Source organism: Haemaphysalis longicornis, unplaced genomic scaffold (assembly GCF_048455015.1).
Source record: "Haemaphysalis longicornis isolate Haplotype H1 unplaced genomic scaffold, Haemaphysalis longicornis Haplotype H1 scaffold_6, whole genome shotgun sequence".
Taxonomy (NCBI): domain Eukaryota; kingdom Metazoa; phylum Arthropoda; class Arachnida; order Ixodida; family Ixodidae; genus Haemaphysalis; species Haemaphysalis longicornis.
In genome coordinates, this window is record NW_027526407.1 from 171,005,207 (window position 1) to 171,028,576 (window position 23,370).

At 51.2% G+C, this 23,370-nt stretch overlaps 2 protein-coding genes across 2 annotated transcripts; one reads left to right on the forward strand and one right to left on the reverse strand.

The window, feature by feature from the left end:
- Window positions 1–11,745: 11,745 nt before the first annotated feature.
- On the forward strand, window positions 11,746–16,052 carry LOC144143361 (uncharacterized). The gene is made up of 3 exons (XM_077675129.1): window positions 11,746–12,015; window positions 14,068–14,726; window positions 16,028–16,052. The coding sequence occupies exons 1-3, from the start codon at window positions 11,746–11,748 to the stop codon at window positions 16,050–16,052; spliced, it is 954 nt and encodes a 317-aa protein (XP_077531255.1).
- A 4,188-nt stretch (window positions 16,053–20,240) lies between these two features.
- Window positions 20,241–21,801, reverse strand: LOC144143362 (uncharacterized). Its single transcript, XM_077675130.1, has 2 exons — window positions 20,973–21,801; window positions 20,241–20,248 (listed from the first exon to the last, which is right to left on the reverse strand). The coding sequence occupies exons 1-2, from the start codon at window positions 21,799–21,801 to the stop codon at window positions 20,241–20,243; spliced, it is 837 nt and encodes a 278-aa protein (XP_077531256.1).
- Between the last annotated feature and the right edge of the window lie 1,569 nt (window positions 21,802–23,370).

Consider the following 23,370-nt stretch of genomic DNA (forward strand, 5'->3'; position numbering starts at 1 on the left):
TCACGGCAGGCGCCAGGGTACGCTACGTTGACACCGCAGTGCCCCTAATAAACCGTTGGCCTCCGTTGTCCGAGTTGAAGGCGCGGGCGCAGTTTAGGGGGCTATTAGTGCTCGTTGCACATTCCATTATCGACATCTTGCCGCTTCTGAGTACCCCTCCCTAGGAACAGTAGCAAAAAAGGCACTGACGTATCTTTCTGGCAGTCTTGCATTGAGCATTGTTCTGGCAACAAGCTGTTCGAGTGTGAAAGGACACTGAAGCCATTGAAAAGCGGTTGCGCCAGGTCACAGAGGAATAGCTATCGTCACAATGAGAAAACTGGCGTTACTTTATGTATTGGCTGCCGTATCGCTCATCAGCCTCTCACCATTAAGTCCACCAAATGTCCTTCAGTGCATCCTGAATGACTCCTCGTTCCAGCGCCCCCTCAGCATAATCGGAAAAGGTGTCCAACTCCACATCGTGGCTTCAGCAGAGTGTCTCAGAGAGAGTCCCGGTGTTATGAAGAGTTTTCTCTCACATACATCCATCCCACCGAGGGCTTTCTACACCCGGCTATCCGCAGTTCGCGGCCACCCTTATACCTGCGACGGTACCAGTTGGGTAAAATACCAATTTCCAGAAGAACTCTGCTCCCGAAGCGTTATTCTGGTGGTGTGCGGCAGACCGCCTTGGCAAAAATATCGCCTAACCCCACCCAAGTTCTTCATATATCTACTGGTCGACAAGAGAACGGGAAGCCTTGCGGCACGCCTAACCAACGACCGAGTTTTGCGGCAATACTCTGAAGAGGTAAACTTTTTTGAGTCTGGTTGCACAGATAGTCGTCATTTGTTTTCTCAGAATCAAGATTCGGCTCGGCTTTTGTTTCCGTCGCTTCATGTGCCCTTGGTTCGGCACTTACCGGGCTCAGGGGCCCTTCGGGGAGCAATGCTGACGGTACGCTGTGCCCACTACACTACGTGTCTTCACCCGGGCTTCGAGTTATTTGTCGAGCTTCTCCGTTCCAAAAACGCCTCAGTGGACATTCATCGCTACGAGTCTTTCGGCCTCAGTTACGAGAAGCTGAGAAAATTTAAAATGTCTCTCGTGTCTGGCTCAGTACTTTACAATCCTGCACAAGAGCTATCGCAGTCCGTGGCCATCAGAATGTTGTATCCGCACCTAACAGTCACCAGGTTTCTCGAGCCTCTGGAGTTCAAGGTATTTGTAAAAAAACCTAGCCGGTTCCCCAAATCCGCAGTTCTTGTTCTCCCCCTTCAATGGGCAGTATGGATTATCCTGGCATGCACTTACCTATTCTTCCTGGTAGTGTTGCGTGCACAAATTTCCCTTCGGTCGGACAGATGTTCTGAGAGAGGCAACGGCCTTGGATTCGTACTCGTTTCCTTGATGCTTCAGCAGAGCGCAAGGGTCACATTCAAGGGCAGGAACCTGTCCATTCGGAAAGCAGGGTTTGGATTGTGGCTCATCCTGGCCCTTGTCGTGTCAAGCGCCTTCAAGGGGTCATTGACGAGCCTGCTGAAAAATATTCCCCTCACGGAAACGCTGCATCCATTTCTGGGCGGTCACATCGGGCCTTACGCGGGCTACAACGCAGCCTCCCTAGAATGCGCCCCCAACTACAGTCTCGTTCCCAGCTCCTCAACAGAGACATTTCCGGCCGGCAACAGTTCTGGACTGTGCTTTCTACTACCGTTGACGTCGAGGGCCACCACGAAAACATACATAATTGCAAACAGTTTTCATCCGGAGTTATTTTACGTCGCTGCGCAGGAACTGGACAAACGTGGCTACACGTGGGTCGATGGAGTTGTCGGAACTGGCCTCGCTGGTCCAGTTGTTCCTTACGCCTCCCCGTATAAGCATGCCCTGGCGGAACTTCTGCAACAGAGCTTGGAGGCTGGCCTGTTTCAAAGAGCGCGCGACTTGGACCACTTTAAGGCCGTGTACAATCGCGCTCAAATGCTGCTCCTAAATCCGTCTCCGGACGATAGAAAGCTTATTCTGAGCGACCTGGAGCCATACTTCACGGCTTTGATTTTAGGCTTGACAGCGTCGCTAGTTGCTTTACTTACGGAGTTACTGACCCATCAATGTCGTTGTTCTTTCAGCGCAGCCAAAGTCCGAAGCATCGCTAGGAGAGCTACAAATTAGACAAACCGAAGCGTTGTTCGTTGAATGATGTTGTTTTGCTGTGTGAACAGTTTGCATTTAATCAATCAAAACCAGTGGTACTTGTGCATGGTATTCCTCCTACCTCGCGTGTCTGCATTGCTTGCTGGCAAAGACACTAAAAATGCGTGCTTACATGGCTTGCCGAATTCCCATTGCTCCTATTTGTCCCGTTCGTATCCGGAGTAGGAGCCAATTGGGTCACGAGAAATGAGAAACCACTAAAAATGAATACGCTCAATTCCAAAGAGCGCATATGTTGTGTACTTTTGATGGAATCCCCCGACGCGATTATCCAACAATTTGAGTGGCTTCGCACTGCTACACTTTCTTCTTCGTGTTACTGTTGTACACCATATTTCCCTGATATTGACGAATGAAGTGCATAAGAAACAGCACAAGCGTTAACCAATAAACACGTTTGTCTGCCACTCAGCGCATGCGTTTGTCTGTTTCTTCCGGTTCCCTGTCCTAAGCGCAGTTGATTTGATTCCTAAGCTGGGCGTAGTTTATGTGGGTCACCTTCGCGCAACTCGGAGTCAGTTCAGAATTACTTCAGATGTAAACAACTTGCAGGTGTGCTGTGCTGTGCTGCGTTGCAATGCCTGATCACGGCCTTATGCACATCCTCATTGAAACCAGTGCAACTACCAGGCAGAGCAGGTGACACGAGCCATGGTTGATGATGAAAAGATGTATCTGCAAAATGAGACGATCTATTTACAGTGGACCATAACGAAGCCCATGTTTGCTAACCGTCGTACACAGCTTCTTCCTCGTCGCCTTCGTCGTTGACGTCGGGCCATGGTGCCCGACGTCAAATTCTGGATAAATCCCTGTCACCGAGCCCTGTGGTGTTCCTTTATTCGGTGTTTTGTGTGCATCTATGCGTATTTCCCCAATTCCTATCGTGGCCGTCGGTACCTCTAAGAACGACCGCACATAGTTACATATTCTAACTACGAAGTTTAGGTCGTTAAGGTTGGATAAAACTGTTTGGTGGGCGATATTTTCGAAGGCGCCTTTTAAATCAAGGGCCATGATGACCGTTGGATTTACCCAAGAAGCTGCATGCATCTAAAACTTTTTCCTTTATTTGGAGTAAAATGTCCTGGGTTTACAAGTTTGGCCTAAAACCGTATGTTGTGGTGGGGAAGAGATTGCTAATTTCTATGAAGTTCTGCAGTCTACCCAGGACTAAATGTTCCATTACCTAACCTACACAGGAGGATAACGATACTGGCCTCATGTTGCCTATTGGCAATGTTTTGTCCGGTTTGCGGAGAAGTATTATTTCTGCGTTCTTCCATTCCGGCGGCAGGGTGCTTTTCTCCCAGTTTCTATTGTAGTAGTATGCGAGAGCTCCTATAGATCTGCGGTCTAGGTTTTTCAAGTAATTGTTAGTTATTCCGTCTTTGCCGGGTGTAGTGCTCCGTGTTATCTTAGTAAGGGCCCTCCACTCCGAGTGGGGTTTCGGAGATATCTGTCTACAAGTGCTGTCTTTACTTCTTCCTCTGTTCACAGGATATTGTGTATAATCTTGTTTACATTGTGTTTTTGTTGTTGGCTAGTTTAAGTAGTGCCCAGGTTCGAGAGAAGTGCAGCGTACCTTGTAGGAATTGTTACACATGTTTGCCCAGTTTTGGTTATTTAGTTCTCTCGCGTATTGATTTGCTTCCGCTGTTATCTTCGCTATTTTAATTTTGAGCTTTCTGTTGTGTCTTTGTCTTTTACATCTATTTTTTAGGCTCCTGCATGCATCCCACAGATTGAGTAGTCGTTTGTCAACTGCTGGGATTGTGAACTGAGTTTGTCAACTGAGTTTGTCATCAGTTTCTCAACTGAGGATCGTGCCCACGATCTCTCTCGTGTGATTTTTTACATCTGAGATTAGTTGCATTGTCCACTCCTGTATGGCCGGTTTAGGTTTACTATCGGCGGGTCTATCCTTGCAAACAGCATCCTAGTCTGTGATTTTGCTAGTTATAATCTTTCTTTTAGGTACTGTTTCCCTTATGCTAGCGATTAGTACGCGATGGTCGCTACCCAGGTTTTTCTCCGTGTCTCCCCAGCTGACCTGAGTTACGTTTTTAGTGAAGGCAAGTTGCGGACACGTATCCCTGGTTATACTAGTGATATTCTGGTTGGGTATTTGGGATAGGTATGCAGTGTCAGATTGAGTTGACTGGCTGCCTCATGTCTTCAATGCCACACACCCCAGTGGGGTGTGCGGCATTGAAGTCCCCTAATACAACTAGGAGGTCTTTATTTGCTATTTTGGCTGTGGCCGTAAGTAATTGGTGTATTTTGTAGTTGTTATTCTGTGGGGGGGGCTATAAAGATTAAATATCCAAGTCTTGGGTTGGTTTTTGTTTCCGGGAAGTATTTCGATTAGTGAGTGGGCGATACCTGCTGAGTCGATATTGTGCTCAATTGCTATGTGTTTTTTCTGTACGGGAGTAATGACTTTGGTTGGATCTCACCCTGGGAAAGACTGGAATCCAGTTATCGTCACTTCGGCATTGTTTTCCTGTGCGGGGATAACGTCGGGAGGTTTTGTGATTGTTTGGGCATTAAGTACGAGGGAGCTTCGTTCTTGCTGATGCCCCTCCACTTCTACTGCCATGTGTGGAACATGTTTATTTTCTTTCTTTTTTCACCTTTTCCCGTCATGTTAATTCGTTTCGGTTTCCATGGTTCTTTCGTTCGGGGATTTGAGTTTATTTTTTGGTCATCCTTCTCATTTAGTTTGTCCATGATGCGTCTATACAGGACGAACAACTGTTGGATTTGCTCTCTGAACTCGTGGAGACTTTGTGCCACAAAGACATGGTCAAGAACAGCTGGGGTTTGAGGCTGGGGATTGAGCGGAATTTCCATGTGTTGTGTTTGTTGGGATAAGGTTGGCATGGCTGGTGTATGAGGTTCGGCAACGAGTGGGATTTCCATTGATTGAGTTTGTTGGTTGGGATAAGGGGGTTAAGGTTGGTGTGACGGGTTGGGGTTGGTGATTGTTCGGTTTAGCCATAAGCTGTGCTTTAAGTTGTTCGTTTTCCTCTAGTAGTTTCTTGCTAAAATCTTTGGTTTGCTGCAGTTCACTTTTGAGTCGCTTGAATTCTGCTAAAATTTGACTTAAAGGTGGATCGTTTTTGTTGGAATCGTTTTTGGGAGCAGTGGAGATGAGGCGGTCTGCCCAGCTTACCGATGATGATTGCAGCCCTTGGTGCGCCTTCGGGCCGTGCGTGGTCCCTGACGGGGATCCTGTATCCTGCGCGCCATCCGTTGTTTCCGTCATGGTCCGTCCTTGGTGGTGCTGTGGTGGTTAATGTGTTGTCTGGTTTTTTTGTTTTAGACCTGGACCAGTGTCGTTGTCCGGTTTCTGTCTCCAGTCCTATTTTCCGGGTGCCGGTGGTTGAAGCCTTGTCATCAGTGGCTTGTTTTAGTTTTACAGGCGGTCTGTATCGCTGGTTGCAAGCCTTGGACGCCGTTGAGTGTTCTTCCTGATGGCGCATTTATGTGCGCACAACTGTTGCGGGTTGTGTCTTTCTACGTATTCACCGCATGCTCCCTCTGGTGAGTTCGGGCACACGTCTGCCCGGTGTCCCATCTTCCTACACGCGCGGCATACAAGAGTGGATCTTTTGTAGGGGTAGCATCGGACGTATGCACCCCAGTAGCAGATGTGGTGGGGAAGAGTTTTGCCCTCGAATGTGATCACTGCTGAAGTGGAGTGTCCGAACATTCTCGCTGGGACGACGTTACATCCGTCCGCCCGTATCTGGTCTAGGACCTCTTCCTGTGTGGTCTCTTGTGGAATTCGGTGAATAACTCCCTTAATTGAGTTGTCTGGTACCACCAAACAGGCGGTTACTTCACACATTTGCCCATTGATGTCGATAGCTCGGACGTTTTTCAGTTAGAAGGCCGCTTGAGCGTGTGGTGTGCTTTCAATGCCGATGTTTTGGTTTGGCTCAATGATGACTGTCCAGACACTTGAAATTTCTTTCGGTGCTTGCACCGGTTTGCTCAGAGCCCTTGCTAGTGCTACCGTTCTGATGACATTTAGTTGTAGGCCGTTGCGTGGTCGTATGATGACTTTATGTTCGTCTCGCGGTAGCAGTGGCTGCCGGCTAGACCTCATAACGGCTACCGCGTTGGACGTGTTGAGCTTGCTGACCGGGATGTATTTCCAATTAACGACGGTGTGCCATTCGTATAACGGCTTCTCCGGGGTTTCAGGAGGCGTTGCGGTTCGTCGGGAGGTTTGCTTTGGTTCATTTCCCCGTCTCATATGCCTGAAATATGGCAAGCAGGCATGAATGGTTTACACTATCAAATACATGTTTTTGGTCCAAAGAGACGCATAAACCGGCAATACCAGTTTGATGCGTATGGGCTAGTATGTCCCGAGTTAGACTAACTGAGGAAAAAATGTTCCTGTATGGGACCGAACCAACCTGTCGGAGTGAGAGGAGGTCCGGCAAAAGAGCATTGATGGAGTAACCCGCACCTCACCAAGACTTACGGGGATAAGCAGGCGAGTAAGAGGCGAAGTGGGGTTTATTCACAGTAATGGCGGTGGTCCACCGGAGAGCGTGCAGCAAACATCGATTCCGCCCAAAAGAAGCGCTTCGTTCCCTTCTTCATCGGCCGTGCAGCTGGCGGGGAGGATTTTCCCGTACAGTGAAGCAGTCCTGACATTTTGTGTAACAGTATCAAATGCTCCAGAACCTGGACATCACTCAGCTGCAGCCGCTTCTACAGCTCCTCAACTGGGTGTGGAGGCATAGCAGCCTTCCACCTACATGGGTGGTCGCACTAGTGAGGCCGATGCTGAAGGGCGGTAAGCCACCCACCGAGCCTGCATCGTACCGGAGGGTTTCCGTGACGTCCGCGACGGGAAAGCTGATGGAGAACACGATCCTGGCCCGCCCCCAGTTGATTGCTGATCGTCGGGGCGTCTTTAAGGAGCAGCAAAGCGGTTTCAGGTGCCACCGCTGTACGGTTGACTCCCCGGGAGATGTGGTGTCTACGCTGGAGCAGGCCTGCCATGACAAGGAGGTGGTCTTCTTGCTCCTACTGGACATAAAGTCGGCCTTCAATTCCGTCCCCACACGGCCATCCAGGAGGCCTTGGACAGCATGGGCGTTTCGGGGCACCTCCGGATTTACGTGAGGGCGTTCCTGACTAACCGGACCATACGAGTCAGGGTGGGCCGAGCAACGAGCAGCCCAAGAGACGTCAGCTCTGGGGTTCCCCAGGGGAGTGTGCTCAGCCCATTCCTTTTCAACCTCGTCTTGGCTCCACTCCCGGACTGCATCCCAGATGGGCTTGAATTTCCAGTGGGGATGGCAGTCTATGCTGACGACATCGCCATCTGGGTGCACGAACCACCAAGACTAGTCTCCAATGTGAAGGCGTGTCTCCAGAGGGTGCTGTGGGCAGTCGCCGCCTTCCTGAGAAGTCGTGGCCTGCAGCTGTCCCAGACGAAAACGCAGGCCATGATCTTCCACCCGAGGGGCTACAGGGCACGCAAGACGACACCACCGCTCACCTTGAACGGCCAGTCTCTTCCGTGGTGCACTAGCGCCAAGTATCTAGGGCTCCTGGTCGACTGCCAGTTGTCCTGGCTACCTGCGGTGAAGGCGCTCCGGCAACGCAAAACGAGGGTCTGCCAGGGCGTGCGGAGGTTGCTGGCACGTGGGCAGAGCTTCACACACACCATGGCCCTACGGGTGTTCGACGGGATGGCGTCGTCCGCCGTCCTCTATGCTCTGCCTTTATTGCAACTCAAGCCACGCCGATGGGAGGAGCTGAAGGTAGATCAGCGCCGGGCTATCCGCCTCTGCTTGGGCCTTCCGAGCACATCACCGGTGTCGGTGACGTACACAGAGGCAGGCTTCTGGCCTATCCAGATGCGGGCCGTGCAGGTGGGTCTCCACCACATCCACCGCCTGCACGGCACACCGGACGGCGCAGCACTCCTCCAGCGCGACGGCAGCCGGCCCAACTTTGGGATGGGCATGCTGCTCAGTACGTACGAGAGCCACATCGCCTTGACGCAGCGGCCCCACCTGGAGCCACCACTCCCAGGCACGGGGCAGGCTCTACGCATCGCCACGACATTGCCGGTGGTCCGTAGCAAGAGGTCGACTCCCCCCGAGGCCGTCCACCAAGAGGTGGCTGCCCTGCTGCAGGACGACGCTGCCGGACTTCTGCAGGTGTACACGGATTGCTCCGTGCAACCGTCGATGGGCAGAGCCGGAGCCGCCTGCACCGCCCTAGAACTCGGCACCAGCCGAGTGTGCAGCCTGCCCTTCCCTGCCTCATCTACCCACGCAGAGCTGGCTGGACTACACTTGACCGCACATCTTCTTCTCAAGCAGGGCATCTTCTTCTCATGATGGCCCAGACCCGGTGTGCCATCATCCTGACTAACTCACGGTTTGCCCTCTTCCGTCTGCGTGCCGCTGACCAGCCAGCCAGCTCCAGCGGCTAAGTTGAGCGGTCGCTAGCGGCTAAGCTCATGCGGTGGAGGCGCGGGGATGTCCACTACAACTCCACTGGCTGCCATCACACATCAACATCACGGGCAACGAGGATGCAGACGTCTTGGCCAAGGGTGCAGCTCACCAGGAAGGTGCCCCAGCCTCCCGGATGTGGTGGCTTTTGACGCTGCAAGGACTATCCTGGCCCGAGTGGTGGAGGCCATGCATCCAGATTCCCGAGTAGTCAGTGGCCACACCCAGGGGTCCTGCCCGGACGCCTCAGAAGAGACGCTCGGTCGCACCTGCTTCGCCTGCGGCTTAATTTCTGCAACGTGGGAGCGCGCTTGCACCACCAAGGCCGCCGAGCGTCCCCCACCTGCGCCGACTGCTCAGAGCCCGAGGTTAGAGCACTTACTGTGCTCTTGCCGCCAGCACCACACCACGAGGGCAGAATTCCGGGCCGCACTCCAGCGACTCGGTGTCCCAAGCCACAAGCTAGAAGACTTCCTGTTCCCCAAGGGACCGGATGGCACCCCCTTCCCTAGACTGGGTTGTACGAGGGCGAGCTCCCCGTTGAGTTCAACAATATCCCCAGTTCTGTTCTCTTCCCTCCTTTGTCAATAAATCACCACCACCACCCCTGGACAGCAAAAGGGAAGGTAAGATCTTGTAATTCGCATTCGAAACGGTTACTGGTCTGTAAGAACTCGGGAGAGAGGGGTCCTTTCCTCCTTTCAAAAGTAAGATTAGACGGCCTCTTTTGCAGAGTTTGGAAGCCACTGATCTGCTAGGATTGAATTAATTATGGGATTAAGAAAGATCCCATTTCTGCCCAGCAGCGCTTGTAGTATTCCGTTGGTAAACCGTCCGGACCAGCTGATCTGGTTTTCATTTCTCTTTAAATGTCGTATTGCTCGAAACAGCTCATGTCCTTCAGTATTTGCGAGTGTGTGCTTTCCGAAACCTGAGGATGGGAATTGGAAGCAGAACATAGTGTTACCATAGTTGTACTACCTTATGTTTCATCTGTCACAACAAAATTTGCAGCACACACCCCAGGAAAAAAGAAACTCTGCATTTATAGTTAATGGGTCTGTAGAGATGCTGTTATCGGGGCAGCGCACACACTCTATAATAATTGGAGTTTCACGCGTCACCGAAAATGTTTGCATTTTTTTAAACTACCCTTGCAAGGACCATCGGGTGGCTGCGTTATTGCATTAGGTTGGCGTTTGCACCGCTCCCTAAAGATGCCAAGATATTGTGGTACCGGGGTCTTAGCGCCCGGCCGCGGCTCCCAAGAAAGACACCGAGTCCCCAGAAACCACACCTTTAGTCAGCTCTGACCCGAACCCGTCCGGATACGTCTGATTTTCTCCAAGCCCAGGCACGCACTGCCTCAGTCCCTCGTCACGCTCCAGCGCGCACACGCTGCGCGTGCCCCGAACAGCCTCTTTCTCCTCTTCTGCGCGCCGTTCCCACACTCTCCTCCCCTCCAAAAACAAAGTCTTGACTCGTCGGGCATGTCGATGACGTGGTCGGCCGGGAGAGGGTCGCGGAGGAGGTCCGGGCGGTGGTGAAGCAGCAGGGCAAAGGCAGCAGCGACTGAGTCTTCAGTTCGGGGTCCTGCGGAGGCCGACGCTGCAGCAATGGCGGCAGCCATGCAGTCACGGTGCAGAGCACGTGCCAGATGCGTGGGCACATGGATTTGCGGCACCCGGCAGTAAGGGCAAAGGCGACGGAGCTCCTCTGCCATATAGATGGATGGAGGTACCTGGGGATGTCGATCCGAGAGTAAACGGCCCCGGAAAGGCTCTGGGATATCGGCCGCGGGATCGCCACGTTCAGGACGGGGCTGGAGTTCCCAGGGGAGGCGGGACACCCAGCCAACCGAGCGATCTGCCTCCACGACCGTCCAGGTGGCGACGGTGCGAAGTGTTGAAGGGCGGTGACGTGGCGCCCGGGGAAGCCAGGGATGGAAACGGGCCTGTGCGTACGCAGAATGACCCCATCCCCGAGAGGGCCCAGGAAGATTGCGTGGTGGCGGGGGCATCTACGAGAGTGTGCAGAAGAACATACAAACAAAAAATATTGAAAGGGGACAAAAAAGAGGAAGCCAAGCTGGTACTACGGAACAAGTGAACCCCACAATAACCATAAAGGACTGATCAAGGCTTTACAGAAAAGACAGGTCAAGAATAAACAGAGGAGAAAAAAGAAAATGTGGACAGTAAAAGAAAAAATAAACTAATTCTGTTATTTCGCTAGCGCCCATACGCAACGCTAGGCGAAGGCGTCCTCTGAAAAGAGAAACATGATCAGTCCGCATGGTACCGTTTAAGGTCGGCTATATTAACCGGGCCTGCATGTTCACCGATCCTGTTGTTGCGTAAAAGATATGTTATGGAAGACAGCTTCTCGCTTACGGTAAAAGGGCCCTCCCATTTAGGGACTAGCGACGCGGCAAACTTGCGTGAGGCATCGCTCAGTGGATGAGTGCGCCGGAGAACCATGTCGCCAACCGCAAGCTGAACATCTCGACGACCCCGGTTGTACTGCTCCGCCTGCTGGAGACGAGCAACATCAAGCTGCTCCCGGGCAGCCTGTATCGCGTCACGCAGGCGCTGGCGGACGGCCACAGCATGAGGCGACAGACCAGAACCCGCGTCCGTTTCTGGAAGTGTCCTGTCGAGAGGAAATGGCATCTCCCGACCGTAATTCAGATAAGCCGGCGTAAACCCGGTTGAACGATTCACCGTGGTGCGAGTGGCAAATGCAATCTCAGGCAGCTTAGCATCCCAATCCTTGTGTTGCTCCGTATGAGCAATTAGCTCATACGGAGCTACGTCGCCTGACACTCCGCTTTTTGTGCAGGTGCTTCTTGGAATTCTTTCTCTTGCTGCGGCCTCTGGGAGCAACGCTTACATCTATCAAGGACATGCGCACAACGTGCCTTTGGTGCTTGTCTCCGACGACGTTTTCCATGGATCGACACGGACCATGAAAGCTGCGTATCTACCACACGTGGATACATCGTACGGCGCAGCTAGTTCGAGCACGTTGACGTCACCAGGGGACCACATGACAGTCTGGCTGGCAGCTATAAAGGACGGACACGGGCCAATACTCTTCAGTGGACACGGCAACCCCGCCGTGGCTATGTCGCCTGACACTCCGCTTTATGTGCAGGTTGGTGACCCCAAATATGGCTTTCATAGTAACCATCTTTGCATAGTGGTGTTGCCGTGTCCACACACGTTGGGAATTTGCGCGAGTGAATGTTTCTCTGTAGCGTGTTTTCTACTAAAACTGTCCGGAAACGTCGAAGAGAATCCAGGCCCTGTTGAAGATATTGCCGCGAACCATACATTGGGTTGGTTTGTTTGTGTTTTGCTTTTGCCGCCCGGCTGCGCCGGTCTGTGTTATCTCTGCGCCAAGGGAAGCGCGCGTTCCATTCTTTCTTTCTGTTCCTCATGTGTTATCTGTTGTGATAGGGAGAGCATTCCGATCTAACGTGAACAGCCCAGAATAATCTTCTTGGATCTACTATGTTCTCGATGTGAATCGACGTTTCGAGAACCACGCGCGCCGAAAGATAAAAAGCCTGCAGTGCGGACGCCGGGGCATTCGATTCTGCGACGCTCGCCGACGCACGTACGTCACTTTGTTGACCACTGCTTCGAGTACCTCGAGGGATGCAACGTTGCCGTTCCTAGTACCTTCAAACGCAGCTTACCAACATTCAGCCTGAGAAACTCCGTCCTTGTGAAGAAGAATTTCAGCCCCGGAACAAGAGCGAATTACCTTCTCGTCATCCCCGCGGACCTTCGTGACGAAATTTTGGAAGCGTGCCACGACGACCCGTCTTCCGGACATCTGGGCACAGCCCGCACTATTGGAAAAATCAAGGCGAGGTACTACTGGCCCGGCCTTACCTCTGACGTCACCCACTACGTCCGGAGCTGCCGTGACTGCCAGCGACGAAAAACGCCGCCGGCAAGACCCGCCGGACTTCTGCAACCGATCGCCGTCCCATCGAGACCATTTCAACAGATTGGAATGGACCTTTTAGGCCCGTTCCCTACGTCACGATCACAGAACAAGTGGATTGTCGTAGCGACAGACTACATGACGCGCTACGCAGAGACCGCCGCTCTTCCGAGGGGGACTGCACAAGAAGTGGCGAAGTTCTTTATAAGTCAAGTTGTGCTGCGACATGGAGCCCCGGAAGTCCTAATCACAGACCGCGGAACGGCATTTACTGCGGAGCTGATGCAAGGAGTATTACGCTACAGCAACACGGATCACCGAAGAACGACGGCGTACCACCCCCAAACGAACGGACTAACAGAACGTCTGAACAAGACAATCGCAGATATGCTGTCAATGTACGTTGACGTTGAACATAAGACTTGGGACGAAGTGCTCCCGTATGTCACGTTTGCGTACAACACGGCTATCCAGGAGACGACGCAGCTGACGCCGTTCGAGCTTGTCTACGGTAGAAGGCCGACTACGATGCTCGACGCCATGCTTCCGCACGTAGATGACGACGACCTCAACGCCGACGTCCACGGATATCTTCAACGTGCGGAGGAGGCCCGCCAGCTCGCTCGAGTTCGTATAACGGACCAGCAGCTGGTGGATGCGGGCCGCTACAACCTCCGACGCCGAGACGCCGCGTACCAACCAGGGGATCGTGTGTGGGTTTGGACTCCCATTCGACGACGCGGACTCAGTAAAAAGCTCCTGCGACGGTACTTCGGACCCTACCAGATTCTAAGACGTGTTGGGCAATTAACCTACGAAGTGATCCCCAGTGGTGATTCCGGCACATCACGACGACGCACGCGACCCGAAGTCGTCCACGTGGTTCGCTTAAAACCTTTCTACGGACGATGACGAACTTTTATTTTCATTTGTTCGGACTGTCGCTTATGTTAGCATCGGGTCGATGCACTCTTAGAGGGGGGGTAATGCCGCGAACCATACATTGGGTTGGTTTGTTTGTGTTTTGCTTTTGCCGCCCGGCTGCGCCGGTCTGTGTTATCTCTGCTCCAAGGGAAGCGCGCGTTCCATTCTTTCTTTCTGTTCCTCATGTGTTATCTGTTGTGATAGGGAGAGCATTCCGATCTAACGTGAACAGCCCAGAATAATCTTCTTGGATCTACTATGTTCTCGATGTGAATCGACGTTTCGAGAACCACGCGCGCCGAAAGATAAAAAGCCTGCAGTGCGGACGCCGGGGCATTCGATTCTGCGACGCTCGCCGACGCACGTACGTCACTTTGTTGACCACTGCTTCGCCGCCTCTGTATTCTTTTCAGTCGTTAGGGGAGCACAAGTTCGCTCCAATAAACTTGTTTCTTTTCCAAACAACTGCTTCGTCCTTGGCTACGTGACAATATCATCAAAGAAGTGCTGCAGTCGCAGAGGGAAATCCTGGCTAAAATTACTGACATTCAAGAAAAGCAGCAAGCCTCGGAGACGGCAATGTCGCTTGTTGAAAAAAGACTGGAAACGATCGAAAGTAAATTACTTGGCGTTGACGAAGTTAACACGAGACTTGTTACTCTTGAAGGCTCTATGAGAAACTTTGATGAACAGTTCAACCAAATGTCAAAACGAATAGACGATCTTGAAAATCGTTCAAGACGTAATAACATCATCGTTAGAGGAATAGAGGAGGAAGTGCTTGAAACTGAGGAGGTACTCATACGAAAAGTAAATGATGAAGTGTTTGGGAACATTCTGAAACAAAAATTGCACTCTATCGAAAGAATTCACCGGTTAGGTAGGAAGATACCGGGAACAAATCGGCCAGTGATACTCCGAGTAGGCGATTTCAGGGAAAAAACCAAGATATTTAAACACTGTTCGAAATTAAAGGGAACCCCATTCAGCGTGCCAGGAGATTTTTCTAAACGAGTGGCCGCTACTCGGAAAAACTTGTGGAACTCGACAGCAGAGGAGAGGAAAACCGGAGCCAAGGTTATATGGGCTTTCGACAAGATAAAAGTTAACAATGTGCTCTACGCTTGGGATGAAGTAAACAGCCGCCGGTATGCGTACCCGGCTTCTCCGGCCACGCCTCGTTCGGCTTCGGAAAATGACTCACTCCATGGAAATAAATCTGAATATTTCAAAGTTTTGAACGTTAATGCAAGAAGCGTCCTGAATAAACTAAATACTCTAGAAAGCATTATAATCGAACACGACGCAGACGCATTGATAATCACGGAAACGTGGCTGCATCCAGACGTATCTGATGTTGAACTGACGCCCCCCGGATATTCGATAATCAGAAAGGACCGCCGCACTAGAGGGGGCGGAGTAGCTATCGTTATTAAAAACGACATTTCCTTTGCGGTACTGGATGATAGAACCGATCTTGAAACAGTTTGGATTAAAACTGCTTTAAACGACCGTAATGTTCTGATCGGCGGTTTCTACAGGCCACCCAACTGTCCTGTAGAAGTGCTTGTTAACTTGGAAGCATTTATGAACTTTCACATGAGCCCAGATGACACCATATTCCTTGCGGGGGATTTTAATTTAGCTGGAATTGATTGGGTATCCAGCTCTCCAGGAGTGACGAAAGTGCGGAGCTGTGACCAGTTATTAAATATTGCATTTAATTATAACCTAACACAAATTGTGTCAGGTTTCACTAGGGTTGGCGCTGAAACTTCGACGCTTTTAGATCTTGTTTTTGTTTCAAATCGCCTATGTCCTTTTGTTGCGAACTGTGACATCGAAGATGGTATATCGGACCATAAAATGGTGGTAACGTCTTTGAGTATGTGTGCGCGTAAACTCGTTCGGCCTCCGAAAGTACCGGTATTGAAATTTGCTTTAGCTGACGATGTATCTATTTTAGATTACCTCGAAGTATCGTTGGATACATTTTTAGGCCTAGCAGATTCTGGCGCAAGCGTAGACGATCTATGGAATTTCTTCTCAGACATGGTCAATCACTGTGTGCTATGCTTTGTGCCTAAAAAATTCAAAAATACGAATAGAAAGAATCCCTGGATAACCAGAGAGATAATTCACGTAAAAAGAAGGCTAAAACGGATGCGAGCATCTTCTTCAAAAAACTGCCGACCCATCGTTAAAAGCCGCATTTCTACTATGAGTCGTGAATTGAAACAGCTCATCAAGGAATCAAAAAATAAATTCTATAACGTAACATTAAAATCTTTTTTGGAAAACGCCCCTGGAAAATTTTGGCGATACGTTCATCCCCCACCCGCCTCTTCGCATGATAACAGAGACAGCGCCCCAAACAAGCCACACGCTTTCAACTCTTTCTTTTCGTCGGTCTTTACGCGTGATAACGGCGTCCTGCCCGATTTTACAGATGGATCAGTAAGACCCCCATTTGATGATATAACGATTGACGAACAGGGTGTGTTTAACTTTCTGCTTAACATAAATACTAAGAAAAGTACCGGACCTGACGGAATTCCTAATGAATTTTTGAAAAGATATGCAGAGTGGGTATCTAAATTCTCAACTGTAACTTTCCAAGCTTCTATTAACCAGTGTTCCTTTCCTGGAGCATGGAAGCGTGCTAAAATTATTCCAATTCATAAAAGTGGCAGCAAATCAGACGCTACAAATTATAGGCCGATTTCCCTCACTAGCACTTGTTCGAAGTTATTTGAACATATAGTGTCGAAGCATCTATTATGCTACCTTAACGATTACCATATTTTAAACAAATGCCAACATGGATTCCGTCAGGGACTCTCTACAGTAACTCAGCTAATTGAAACTATCCATGATCTCTCGTACACAATAAACAGCTGAAGTCAAACAGACATAATATTCCTAGACCTTGCCAAGGCTTTCGATAAGGTATCGCACCCTAAGTTGCTATTAAAAATTAACAACTTGTTTAGAAACCCCCGGTTATCTGAGTGGTTCTCGTCATACCTTAGCCATAGAGAGCAATTTGTCGAATATGAGGGCTTTCAATCTTCCTTCTCGCCTGTGGAGTCTGGTGTACCCCAAGGAAGTGTTCTGGGCCCCCTGCTATTTCTGTTGTTTATTAATGACATGCCGCGTAACTTTACTGTTCCAGTCAGTCTGTTCGCAGATGACTGCGTATTGTACAACCGTATTGAAAGGCCTGCCGACCAGATCGAATTAAATGACAATCTGCAAAAAATAAAAAACTGGTGTAACAGCTGGCAAATGGTTTTGAACATCCAAAAAACTGTATACATGTCTATTACTAGAAAACGAAGTGTTATTGATTATGTTTATTGCATTGAAGGTGTGCCGTTGAGAAAAGTATCAACAATTACGTACTTGGGTTTGAAGCTTACGTCTGATATGCGTTGGAATGAACATGTAGATTATGTATGCAATAAGGCCAGAAAAGCATTGTGGTCACTTCGAAGAAATGTGTTTAATGCCACCCCTGAAGTTAAATCTTTAGCGTACAAAACCTTAATACGACCAATTATCGAATATGCTAAAATTGTGTGGGACCCGTACACTTCCGGATGTCATTCGAAACTGGACAAGATTCAGCGGCTTGCGGCAAGATTTATTTTCAACAAATATAGGCGCTGCCACTCCCCCACCGAATTATGTGAACTTGCTGAACTTCCTTCTTTAGAATTGAGAACTGAATATGACCGATTGAAGTTTCTTTTTCTTATTATTCATGGCCATGTTAAAATTGACAAAAATGAGTACTTTCGCATAACTCCCGACGAATATTTTCGAAGTCGTCACAGCATGTATATGCCGCCTCCGACTGTTCGTAATGACTGTTTTAAATACAGTTTCTTTCCTAGAGCAATAAAGCAATTGAATATGTTAACAGACGCCGCAGTAAGGACGTCATCTCTAAATGAATTTCTCAATATTGTGAAAGGCACGCACGTTCGCGCTAAAGGACCTAACCAAAAGTGAACCATGTCATCACCTGTGTTTGTAACGCTTGTTATTGCTGCCTCAATGTTGCATTTCCAAAGTATTTTGTGTTTGCATTTCCTGAGATGTACTTTGTTTCTTCCTGTATTCAAGTGTATTGTACCCTTCCACTCCTGTAATAGCCCAACAATGGGCTGACAGTATTGATAAATAAATAATAAATAAATAAATAAATTAGCATCGCCTTGAGGTTGTGATTCACACGCTCAGTTATGTTTGTCTGAGGGTGATAGGTGGTCGTACGTTTGTGTTTCACGCCTACAGCTCGGCAGTTGTCCTCAAACAATTTGCTCGTAAAATACGTAGCATTATCCGTTATGAGCTGTGCGGGGAACCCAAAGCGCGAAAACACTTCCATTAGGCACCTCCATACATTCGGTGTATTGACGGTACGTAGCGGGAACAGCTCTACCCACTTCGTGAAATGGTCCGTCACCACAAACAAATAACAATTCCCACGCGGGCTGCGGGGGTAAGGGCCCATGATATCGCAAGCAACGATTTGCCAGGGGCTCTTACTCTCAACAGACTGCATCAATCCGGGCGGGCAACCGACTCGGGGTTTTGCTGTCTGACACACGTGACAGCTCCTGGCGTACCGCAGCACATCCTGCCTCATTCCCGGCCACGTGACAGTCCGACATAACTTCTCATAAGTTTTGCTGCCAGAGCTGTGTCCAGCCAGAGCCGAATCATGAAAGTAACGGATGAAAGTCCTCCGAAGCTTACGGGGTACAACAGCGCGGAATGGGGAATTAGCTTCTTCATCGTCCTGCGGGATATACCGTAGCAGGAGACCGTCTTCCGCCAACACATATGTATCAAACTCACCGCTGTTGCTAGTGGGAGCTGCGCCCTGTGCCCCGACGTGCTCAATGATCTTACGGCAGAGTCCGTCGGCACGTTGCGCCGCGAGAAGATCTGCCCTGCTCACCAGCGTACCCCAGCGTGCGTCAGCATCCACTGCAGCCACCAGCGCCGGCGCTGCCGCGTCCGAGGATGGCGGCAGGGGCGCGCGCGATAGCGCGTCCGCGACTTGGTTCTGCGAACCCTTCCTGGGCTGGATAGTAAAATCGTAGCGCTGAAGCGCAAGCACCCAGCGCGCAAGACGACCAGCAGGGTTCTGCAAACGCTGCAGCCACGTTAATGCCATGTGGTCTGTCTGAATGGTGAAAGATGCACCGTCAAGATACATGTCAAATTTCTTTAGTGCAAACACAATTGCCAGACACTCACGTTCTGTGACCGTGTAATTGCGCTCAGCCGGAGTGAGCGTATGGCTAGCAAATGCGACCGGACGGAGAACGCCCTCAAACTCCTGCATCAGCACTGCGCCCAGTCCATAGTCGCTAGCAGCGGTCTGCAACACAAATTGTTTGTTAAGGTCCGGTATCCTTAACGCCGCTGTTGTCGCGATTGCGCGAGACAGTGCTTCAAAAGCTTGCTGTTCAGCCTCTGCCCATTGCCATGTCACGCCTTTCCGTAGTAGCTGGTTCAGCGGACGTGATAGCTCCGCACAATGAGGGATGAAGCTGCGGTAAAAGGCTATCATGCCCAAGATGCGCTGCAAGCTCTTAACGTCACGCGGGCACGGATACTGTGTAATTGCTTTCAGTTTAGCATCGTTAGGACGAAGCTCTCTCTTGTCCATGACAAAGCCGAGCAATTCAACTTTGCTTGTCGCGAGTTGGACCTTTTTAGGATTGATGGTGAGGCCGGCGCGTTTCATGCGGTCAAGCACATCTCTGAGATGCACGAGATGCTCCTCAAAGGTGCGCGAAAAGACGACGACGTCATCCATATAGGCCATCGCGTACTTATAACGTACATCGTCAAGGACGATGTCCATTAATCTTTGAAACAAGCTGGGGGAGTTCTTCAGCCCAAACGGCATACGCACAAACTCGAAAAGACCCCTGTAGCATGTGAAGGCGGTTTTAGGAATATCATCAGGGTGCATTTCAATTTGCAAAAAGCCGCGTGAGCAATCTAGAGTGGTAAACATGCGGGCACCACCAAGCGAGGAAATGATAGATTCTACGGCAGGAAAAGGATATGCGTCTCTTACAGTTACGTCGTTGAGACGACGGTAGTCCACGCAGAGACGCACACTGCCGTCTTTTTTTGGCGCCAACACGACTAGAGATGCATGGGCGCTCTGCGACGGCCGCACAACCCCCGTGTTCAGCATCTCGTCAAGGGCGACATCCAGTTTCGCCTTCTTCTGGATGCTGAGCGGCCGTGGATTGCAGCTCCAAGGAGGGGCGTCTGCCGTGTCAATGCGATGTTGAAGGACGGTTGTCCACCCAGGGGCCTCCGTGAACATTTCGGCAAACGGCTCCAGCACATAGGCGAGCTGCTCCCTCTCATAGTCACTGCAAGGACACTCCTCAAGCAACTGCCTGATCCGCTCAGGGAACACCGATTTCGTTGCGACTGCGGCTGACCTTGGCACAGTACAGATATGCGTTGACGCCACAAAAGGTATCAGTTCTGCGTCATTGCCCAATCTGTAACCACCACCCGCCAAGTCAAGAAGGAGGCCCTCGCGAATAATGAAATCCCTGCCCAAAATCATGGGCACCGCCAAACCCGGGCAGTACGTAAAGCGCTGCCGACACCTTCTACTTGCCTAAGAAATGCGCAAGCGCACAGCACCACGTGCTTGAACAACAGCACCATTGGCCACTTGCAAACGGGTGCTGCATTTGCACAACTTGACCCCACGTGCTCGGCAAAGTTCAAACACAGCATCGCCAATTAGCGAGAAACTGCCGCCACTGTCAATCAAGACGTCAATGTCCGCTCCAACCACATAAACAGAAACATGCGGTGCTATGGGCTGTGCCGGCGCTTTAACACGACAAGCAGAGGGTAAAAAACACAAGTTTTCACCGTTCGTCATATCCGGAGCCCATAGCGATGCTTTGGTGGCCATTAGCATCGCGGGCCGTACTCGTGTTCCTGATGGCTGTTGATATTTTGGCGACGAGCCATCACCTCAGGACACTCCCGACGGAAGTGTCCAGGCTGTCCACATCGGTAACAGCCGCCAGCTTGATTTCCATTGGGCACGTAGCCCCGCGACCCTCCCGTCTCGACGACCGGACGAGGAGGACCTCTGGAGTTCAGAGGATTTCGTTGCCGACCCCCAAGGGAGAGACTCGGGTCGGGGAGCGGTGAGCCTGCCAGTAAAGAGGGCCTGTTTTCCCAACGCAGGAACCCTGGCTCTAACCACTGCGGGGAGTTCCCGCCATGGGATGCACCATCTAGTGGTCTTCCGCGCTCCAACTGCCTGTCGCCAAGGGCAGAAGGACCTCGTGCGCGGGGGGAATTCAAGCCCGCCGCTGCCGTACGCGGCTGTGGACTTCGCTGTGGCGAAGTCTCATAGGTGTCTCTCCATGCGCAAGCTGGCTCAAGTGCTTCCCCTACTGGCGGAGGGGGTACATAACTCAGCTCTAATATCAGAGCGTCCTCGATTGCTCGAGCTGATCGCGCCATCTCCTCCAAACTGGAGTAATCACGACCGTGCAGGAAAGGTCGGAAGCGCGGATGGCAACGCCGCAAGACGTGCTTTACCATTTCCTCGTCAGACGCACCCGGGAGAGCTCGCTTGAAGAGCTCCTGGATAGCTCGAATGTATTCGAGCAAGCCCTCGCGCGGGTGCTGCGTACGTGCCTCCAGCTCACGGCGGATGCAGTAGTCGTAGTCGGGAGGCAAGAACTCCTCGCGGAAGCGTGCCTCGAAGTCGGCCCAGGACGCGAACGGGGTCTGGAGGCGCCACCAACGACCAGCCGATGCCTCCAGGGCAACCGGCAGGACACGGGTCAACACGAACTCGTCCGAAGCACCCGACGCCGTCTTGTAAACATTGAGATCGCTCAGGAAGTCCGCCACGGATTTGAAGTCGTCATAGCCCGTGAACCGTGGCACTGCGAGGCTCGGGTGGAATGCCGGCACGCGCTGCGGCGCCTCGAGGCTCGTGGGGGGCGCATGCCCGGAACCAGCGGGCCCCACCTGCAAATTCTCCAAGCGATTAACAAGATTCTCGCAGAGGCGTGCGATCGGTCCCAGGGTAGCGACGACCTCCGAGGCATCCGATCCAAAGCCAGCATCGTGAGGGTCGGCCGAGAGGCTCCGTCGCGCAGAAGGCGTGGCTGCACCCCGGCGAGGCCTACGCTCCATGATGGAATCCGGTGCACCACAAAACGAAAAAAAGGCACACAGCGATTACCGCCGCCGCGCTATCACAAGGGAAATGCCACTGTTTGCGAGAAAAGCGACACAAAAATCTCCAGAGAATTACCGGGGAATACCCCAGACACCAGCGACGGGAACAGCGAACGCTCTAGAACAAAGAGGAAGAAGACCACAATGTCTTTCCCGAGAACCAATGGCCGGCCCCACGTTGGGCGCCAAATGTGGTACCGGGGTCTTAGCGCCCGGCCGCGGCTCCCAAGAAAGACACCGAGTCCCCAGAAACCACACCTTTAGTCAGCTCTGACCCGAACCCGTCCGGAGACGTCTGATCTTCTCCAAGCCCAGGCACGCGCTGCCTCAGTCCCTCGTCACGCTCCAGCGCGCACACGCAGCGCGTGCCCCGAACAGCCTCTTTCTCCTCTTCTGCGCGCCGTTCCCACAATATACACTCATTAAATGCGTTAGTTCTCCGTCATACCTAGCTTTCCGGATACGCTTGAGTGTGTTATTAAGCTCAGCCACGTCACGAACCCTTTTTTTGTGGGCCATCTGTTTGAGCTTGTTTCTTTCATGTGTATTTTAAACTGTCCCACTGCTGTATACCAACGAGCTCGATCAGCAGTGAAGAAGAAATGTGTTATAAATCCTGGTATCAAGCTTTCAGTGTCGGGCGCAATCAAGTTTGAGGGCACCTGTAATCAGTGACAGGGGCACTGGGTAATGGTCGGAAATATAACCGGCCATAATACGAAAAGGAAACGCTGTTCTCTAGTGTTTATTGGCGCCGGTCTAGAGAGGCGCTAAGCCGTGCACGGTGCCCACGAGGGTGCCTCCGCAGTCCCCGTGTGTGCCAACGTGCCCCTTCTTTCTCGACCTGGCAGCTTGACTGGTGGCGCCACCACTCGGCGCTCCCTTCGTTAGTGGAATGAGCCGTTTCATTGGACTACGCAGCCTTCCGTTGTTTTTGCCGTGTTTGCTTCGGTGCTTCAAATGTTTCGGTGGTGTTGTGAGCAGATATGTGCGGTGAAACGAAGTGTAGACAGATGAGTTGGGTTCTTAGTTGCAATAACGGCTACGTAAACTTGTCGGACGCTTCTAAAGATGGGTACGGGCTAAAATGACATGAGCGCTTTTTGCAGCGATCTACGCTTTGCTCCACCTGATCAGAGTACGTATAAAACTGCTATTATTAGCGTTCATTTCTTAGATGCACTAACGGCGACGTAAACTTGTTGGACACTTCTAAGTTTGGGAATGGGCTACATTGACATGACCACTTTTTGCAGCGCTCTAAGCCGGGCTCCGTGCGATCTGAGTACGAATAAAACTATTAATATTAGTATTCATTTCTCACACTAAAAAACAGCGCAGGGACGAGGACGGAGAAGTGAAGAACTAGATCAGGCCTTAGTAAGTACTCATGTCTAACACCTTAAATATCTTCATTGGTTTCAATGACTACGGTTGCCACTCTCGCCGTAACGATGGGATACCTCGATACGTGCGCTTTGAAGAGAAAGGCACTTAAATACGAGACCGATCACCGTGTGGCCG

Coding starts and splice junctions, on each gene's coding strand:
- LOC144143361 (XM_077675129.1), top strand. CDS start 11,746: ATGACAGTCTGGCTGGCAGCTATAAAGGACGGACACGGGCCAATACTC. Junction 12,016..14,067: donor ATCCAGGCCCTGTTGAAGAT/ATTGCCGCGAAC, acceptor TGGCTACGTGAC/AATATCATCAAAGAAGTGCT. Junction 14,727..16,027: donor GATGAAGTAAACAGCCGCCG/GTATGCGTACCC, acceptor CCGATTTTACAG/ATGGATCAGTAAGACCCCCA.
- LOC144143362 (XM_077675130.1), bottom strand. CDS start 21,801: ATGGAGCGTAGGCCTCGCCGGGGTGCAGCCACGCCTTCTGCGCGACGG.